The sequence below is a fragment of the Merops nubicus genome, unplaced genomic scaffold (genome assembly GCF_000691845.1).
Source record: "Merops nubicus isolate BGI_N331 unplaced genomic scaffold, ASM69184v1 scaffold7741, whole genome shotgun sequence".
Taxonomy (NCBI): domain Eukaryota; kingdom Metazoa; phylum Chordata; class Aves; order Coraciiformes; family Meropidae; genus Merops; species Merops nubicus.
The window spans coordinates 92,539-99,505 of record NW_008590225.1 but is presented as its reverse complement, the minus strand read 5'-3'; the positions used below and the strand labels follow the sequence as shown (position 1 = coordinate 99,505).

General features: G+C 42.0%; 1 protein-coding gene across 1 annotated transcript in view; it reads right to left on the bottom strand.

Moving 5' to 3' along the window:
• Window positions 1-204: 204 nt before the first annotated feature.
• Window positions 205-6,967, bottom strand: part of RAP1GDS1 (RAP1, GTP-GDP dissociation stimulator 1) — a gene marked incomplete at its 5' end in the record, with an annotated part of 64,208 nt that continues 57,445 nt past the window's right edge. The window contains 3 exons of the mRNA XM_008949849.1: window positions 205-871; window positions 4,456-4,584; window positions 5,882-6,008. Coding sequence (XP_008948097.1) covers window positions 744-871; window positions 4,456-4,584; window positions 5,882-6,008 — 384 coding nt within the window. The remainder of the gene's footprint in view (window positions 872-4,455; window positions 4,585-5,881; window positions 6,009-6,967) is intronic.

Below are 6,967 nucleotides of genomic sequence, written 5' to 3'. Positions count from 1 at the left end.
CCTGCTGAAATGCACGATTGTTAAACCACACAGTGCCTCTGTGTGAGCATACACAGCGAGGGGTTGGAATAATTTGCCTTTCAGCTGAGTGAATACGAAGGAGTGATTTGGGCCAGAGACAGGAACGAAAAGGGCTCCTCACCAGCGTGTGGTGGGGCAGTTGTGACTCCCACACACGACTACAAAAAAGGACAAACCACAGGATAAAGTGAGAGCACTGAAATTTTTATTTGTTACTTCTAGGTACCACGAGTTTGACATTAATAGGCAAGACCAGTGAATGAGCAGCAGTACATCGCATTCAAACCTGAATCTCCAAAGCACCAAAAATGGAGCTATATTTACTTCTTATTCCTATAGTCAGCACACTAGTTTGGACTTGCTGCATCTTGTATTGTCCCTAATTTGGTAGTACATCGTTATGCGATTAGGGGGCGTGAGGAAAGAGTCGTTGTGTAGTACCACTTCTACATCATCATAGGACTACAACATGCACATTCTACTATGTGGCCCAAGCAACAAGAATACAAGTAGAACAGTTACGGGTGGAGACAGGTTCATGTTAACACCACCTATGAATTTGTAGAAACCTTTTTGGACTGGTACCTACAGCAGTTCATCAATTTGTGTGGGAACATTACACGCATGCACGAGTGATACGGTGGAAAACACAGCGGGAGCGGCAGCAGGACGGAGGACACAGGTGGGATCTGTGATGGGATGCACTGGAAACGAGACCTTCCTCAGCTTTCTACGGCAAGTCTCTGCTCTGTTAGCGAGGCCTGCTGGGCAACAGTTTTGTTCTCATGGCTGCGGAGTTTTGATATGACTTCTAGGAACGCCATGCTCTGCACTTCCTTTTGAAGAGGTTCTGGAAAAAGACACAGTAAAAGAAATGGTGCTTCGTATGAGATGGGCAGAAGAACTCAAAAGCTTGGCGAGCTTGAGAAACTGGTCTCCTGAGCCCTGTACACACGTAACCACACACGTATGTGCGTGTACACATTATCTTTATTTACTTTTTTTAATGGTTTTTGAGGATAGAGAGAAAACTCTCCAGGGCCTGAGATGTGTACAGGCTCCATGGATTTCAGGTAGAGAGATGAAAGATGAATCCACTGCATAGCAACTGAAAAAAAATCCACCTGGACTGCTTTCCAAAACAGATGGTCAAGGAGTATGTTTAGTGAAACTATTTTTTCTGCTTTATTCTTTAAACCAGCCTAAGTGTGCTTGACTTTATCATGTTGTCTGAATCAAACCAGCTCTGGCTGGTTGTGGGGTGAGATGGTTCTTTTGCGGTGTGTCACCACTTGGTCACCGTTAGCTGTCCCTTACAGTTCAGCTCTGAAGTTAATACAAACAGAACATGGTGCATTGCCCACTACTCAGTGTACCTACACAGTGCTTATGTTTGACTTCCAGCTGAGATGCTGTTTTAAGATGCTGATCCTGGAATGCACTGTACTTTCTATTAATAAGGAGAGGTTGGGAACAACCCATGAAATCAGAGCAATTAAAAAAAAAGTGGTTTTCTCCAAGCCCTGTACTCTAGATATCTCACAGATGAGAGCTAAAGCAGTTGGTTTGGTTTCATGCCCTCTTCAGGTCACTCTAGGAAATGTCCATGAAATACCTACATATATTTTCGCTTCCCAGATGCTGCTGGGGACCTAATCCCTGAGCTACCCAGGGGAAATCCCAACCATCTGTTTCAGATAGCTATGCTGTATGCTATGCACATTTACTACTTAAGCTTTTTAATAGCAAACTTTGACATTGGTTTCCCTTCCTGCCTACTTTCTTGTTCATGTGTTTTCATTTTTCTTGCAGATTGTCCCCTGCTGTGTATGAGCTGGGAACTCGGGCTGCTGTGCACCTGGAAGGCTGTATCAGCCAAGTGGTTGGGGTGGCTGTGCTGCATAAGCACCTTCTGCTCTCCTTTTGAGATACCAGCGTGTTTAGGCAGATGCTACTGAACTGAATTTCAGGGCTTTTCTGTGATTTACAGCACTGAATAGGTCTGTTTCACATCCAGGTTCCTGTGAGCCTGGAAACCCTCACGCAGGGAGGTGACTCTGCTAGCTGTGAATGCTCTGCTTTTGCTCATTCCTTACATTACTTTCCATTTTCCATTATCTTCATTTTTCCCTCTTTCCATCCATTCACTCAGCTGCAAGAACAACTTTGAGATAGCAAATACCACATATAAATATACACATATTTACTGATTAACACACAGCAGCTGGCAGTATCAAGTTAAATGTGATGCCAGATACCCCGTAAAGCAGCCACTGGAGAATGAAACTTACCAATAATTAAACCAGTGCAACCACTTCTAGTATTTATGGAAGTAGACTGGGGTCAATTACTTTAAATTGGCCACACAGGTCTGTTTACAGTAGAATACTGAAACACACAAATATAAATGCTTACTGGAGACAGTGGTGAAAATAAGTTAGAGGCAAGAGAGCTAGGAGAGGGATGTATTTTAGTGTTGTCATGTGTGAGGAGCAGACTTGGCTCTTTGATCCCCCCGCCTTGGTTACAATAAGTTAACAGTGGGGTTGCTCAGTTGCTCCTCTTGTGTACTCTGATTTTTGCACAGGTCTGTTGATCAGGAAGCAGGGCTGCACACTGGGTCAGACAAGTGCTGGGCCTTCACCTGACGTGTTGGTGTGTTGTGGTAACAGGCTGTCTGTTCCCTGGGGCAGGCTAAGGCACCTCGTGCCCAGGCAAAGCTCGTGGTGGGGTGGCAGACTGAACTCCACCAGCTGGGGAACCCTAAAAAGCACCCTCTAAGACAAGACTGCTACTTACTCTGGTGCAACAGAGACACACGTATTTGGCTTTAAATAACTCTGTCACTCTTGCAGGTGACAAGACTCAGGGAAGGGAAAACACAAGTGTCAGGCAGAATTTCTGAGGAGGATTATTTTAGTTGGAAGCAGTGGGAATACACACAAGAACATCACAGTGAGGCTGAGGGGGAACCTCTGCAGAAAGGCTTCTACTCTAGAATGGATGGATAATCCCAAGCACAAAATGGCTCAAGAAGGTTGTGAGTAACTACTAAATTACATGTCTTAACATAAGTGAGTTTTTTACTAGGAGCTGAGGGCTGCTGTTTGCAAGTTTTGAGCACAGTCTTGGTACATTGAGATGTGTATACTGCTATAAACCCAAATGTTTGTTCCTTTAAGATGGCAGCAATACAACATTCACTCACATGGAGGTACAGGTCACCAGAGTTACACACAGAGTAGGCATGGTGAACTCTGTAAAAAGGGGAAAAGACAAGACCAGCTTTGTTTACAGAGACAGCACACACTTTGTTATAACTTTTAATCAGGTCAACTGAATTGCTGTAAACTCATCTCTGGAGAACATTGAAATGTTTCACACTTGCCACGTCACATGCAGACGGGCTCTAAGTTTCCACCTTTCTTGATCCAGTTCTTTGTCATCTTAGTTATTTGTAAATTTCTGAAACCTTTATGGAATGAAATTTGTTCTCCTTCCGCAGCATAAATACTTCTTAAAGAACTGAACTGAAAGACACTTAGCCACTTCTTGAAGCCTCAGCTGGAAATCAAATTTCTCCATGAAATCTTGCTGAGTTCTGTTTTGTTTTTGTTTGCCCACACACAAGTAGGAAGTTGCAAAGTCAAACCATAGCCTGCTATGCCATCCTCAGAACAGTCTGACCTTTAGCAGAGGGTTAGCTCGGAAAGATTAGAGTTTAGTGTCCAGCACTGACGTGTTAGAGCATGTCCTGCTTGTCCTTCAAAGCAACCACGAACAGTTGTGCCTGGTGGGTGCAGCATGTGAGGGTTGCTAAGGAAGGGAAGGACTTGTCCTAGAGAGGCAAGTGTGAGGATACTTCCTAAAGCAGGATTATAGCCTATGGGCTCTATTAAACGCTTATTTGGACTTGCAAGGACATGTGTCCTTAAAAATATTATCTGTATCTTTGTTTCCCACCATTCTTGTAGGCATTGAAAACTACAAGTGAGGTGGCATCTTGCAAAATTCCACCAAGTTTTACTTGACCAGTTAAAAACAAAAAGCCCAAAAGCCATCACATGTGAATTACGGGGAACTTGCAGCTAAAGGTGAAAATAAAGTTCTTGTTATCTGTGTATTTGTACAGACAGCCTGATGTGGTGCAGTTCTAAATGCCTGCCTCTTCTCTCCTATCAGTCAAAATTTGAGCAAGCTGCATCCTGCAGAAGCCAGAGTCCAGTTTCTGCAGTTAATATCCAAAACTGAGCTAACAGCCTCTTTCTTGACACTATGAAAGTGTCCTACTAAATTGAACCCTTCTGTGTACATTCATTGTGAACAGAGAACCAGTCTTGGAGAGCATCTGTGCACGTTCTAGGTCCAGGCTAAAAGAGAACTAAGTTTAAATACACACATCTCTCAGGAAAGCACCCTCTCCTGCATACTCACCAGATCCTATAAGGGCACAGATGAGCACCATGGAGTTGTATTTTATTTCTGGAGCACTCCTGTCATCTGAGAGCAGTCTGTGTAGAATCTGAACAAGCTGAGCATTTTCAAGATCCTTTTCAGCAGTGACTGAAACAGAAGTGACAATTGGTCAATCTGGAAGTCCTGCTTGCTTTGATGCTTTCCTGTGTGCGCCATTTATTGAAGCACAGATCTCTCACTGTGGTGAGAGTAGCACTGTGGTACACAACTCGCTGGCATAAAACTGAAGGGCATATTATATGATATGATGATAGGAATCACAGTTCTTGCCATGAAAATGTAAAATAGCCTAATGGTTTGAAAGGACAATCACAGAGTTTAATGATCAAATCTAATCGTAAATGTGTAGCGAGCTCAGGGAGAAGCCACCAGGCCAACACTTGAAATATTTCAGCTTTCAAGACTTTTCTACCGCCTGAATTTGCTTTTGGAAATTCTGAGTAAATACAGATGGTGTAGTTCTTCATGCCACGGTAGAGGGAGCTCAGGGTCTATTATAAAGGCTGTGAAAAACTTAATTAGTGAGTTGTTTCATAGAAAACTACAGAGGAAATATTATATATTGAATTCAGGCTTGAAACCTTTAAACGTGTGAAGACAAGACAAAGAAGGGATAGATGATTCATGTGAATAGTAACATTTTTTCCTTTGAATTAAAACCAATTCCCTGATGTATTGGCAGTGATTTGGCACTGCTGTGGTTGGCAATGGCAAGAGATGAAATCAAAAGCAAAAATATGTACTGTTGTTTGTTTTGTTCCTTAGTTAATAAGCAAAGAAACAGGACAAACAAAATCTCTGTTGTGTATTTACCTTTCTGCTTGGTAAGCTCAGGTACTACAAAGGGAGGTCCAGACAACTAATCAGCTCTGCCTTCATATGGCAACTCTTGCACCTGTTTCTGTGGGACTTAAAGCCCCCAAATGTCTTTATTATTATCCACCTCTGTGTATATTCTCTAGCTCTCACTAATTAGGTAAGCAAAAGCTTTACTTTGGTAAGCCCTCTCAAAAGAGGATTAACCATTTCAGTGTAGAAATGCAGTTAAGTCATACAGTCTCCTCTCTAAAGTATGATTTTCTGAACTGTTACCCTTCTGGGTTTTACCCCAAATCTGAAAGTCATGTTGAAGGGTCTTTCTAGCTCATGATCACTTGCCAGAATGACAGAGCAGACAGCAGCAAACTCCAGTTTTCTGCAAAACCTTATTGCCCACCTATGTCTGGGTGAACTTGTTGCATATTTCTGTGCTGCTGAAAGGGAGGTGGAAGGAGGAGGATGTTCTACATTGCAAAAAAAAACCCAAACTTGCACAACTCTCTGTGACTTCTCTTGGGTGCTGACTGGAAAGAAAACAGGTCGAGTTAACCGCTGGGATACTCACCTAACTCTAAAGCCGCTATTAATGCCAGTGCAACGAGAGCTTCGTTTTGCATTATTACATGTTCACTGGTTGCCATGGTTACTAAATGCTTGATGCCACCACTCTGTACAATGGTCCTAATTACATCCTAAAATAACAGAGAAATGAAAGAAATTCTAAATGGCATGCAAACCGTATTAAATAATGAAATGGTCGTGGGTGCCGTGCTACCTTTGGGCAAGGCCACTCACTGGGTCTTTGCACATGTAATCACTTCATACGTAAATGCATGTGGGGCTATAAATTATCTGCTGCTACTCTGCAATTGTGAGATAAAACCTGTTAAAGCAACCCAGTATAACTACAAAACTTCAGTGAGGATGGATAACCAACTCCTCTCCAGGTTCTGCTGCATAACGCACGTTCTGGTGGTGTGCCATCAATCACCTAACAACGAGTCTACTCTGTTATGTTTGAACTCAGCTGGTGTAAGATGATCAGTTTTCCCTTCTTTACATTGTGATCTTCAGAGCAGCTTATCGAAAGCACCCAACAAACCACATATTTGGGATAAGGAGACAGAAGAACATAGATTTAATAGTTATCAAATCTTTCATCTCTCTCCATGGATTTTCAAAGTTGCTTCAAAGTGCTCAGAGAATTGAGAGCACAAATACTACATCTTATTATATATTGGGTTAAATGGCTTTAAAGTAGTTTAAAATTACGTAGCTGGGATTTTGTTTTTAAGCCCAAGTTTTGGTTAAACTTACATGTATGACAACAGATGAATAAAAATGTCTGCTGTCTGCAGGTCTCTGATTACTTGTTAATCACAATTTCAAAAGTGAGTTTGCACTTAATATTTTCACCATTTTACCTCCCCAAAATACATGAAGAACGTTTGCCTGAAAATCAGACATGTGAAAGGGAAACTCTTTAAGGAAATGTGGTTTGGTTTTTATTATTTGTTTGTTCTGTGGGTGCTCAAAGTTTTGAAGTAGTAGTTATTTCATGAAATGAGAATCCGATTTAAATTTTTAATCACTGTGTTGTATTTCCATTTCAAGCACACATCTCTCTCTAACTCCAGCCACAAGCCAAAAC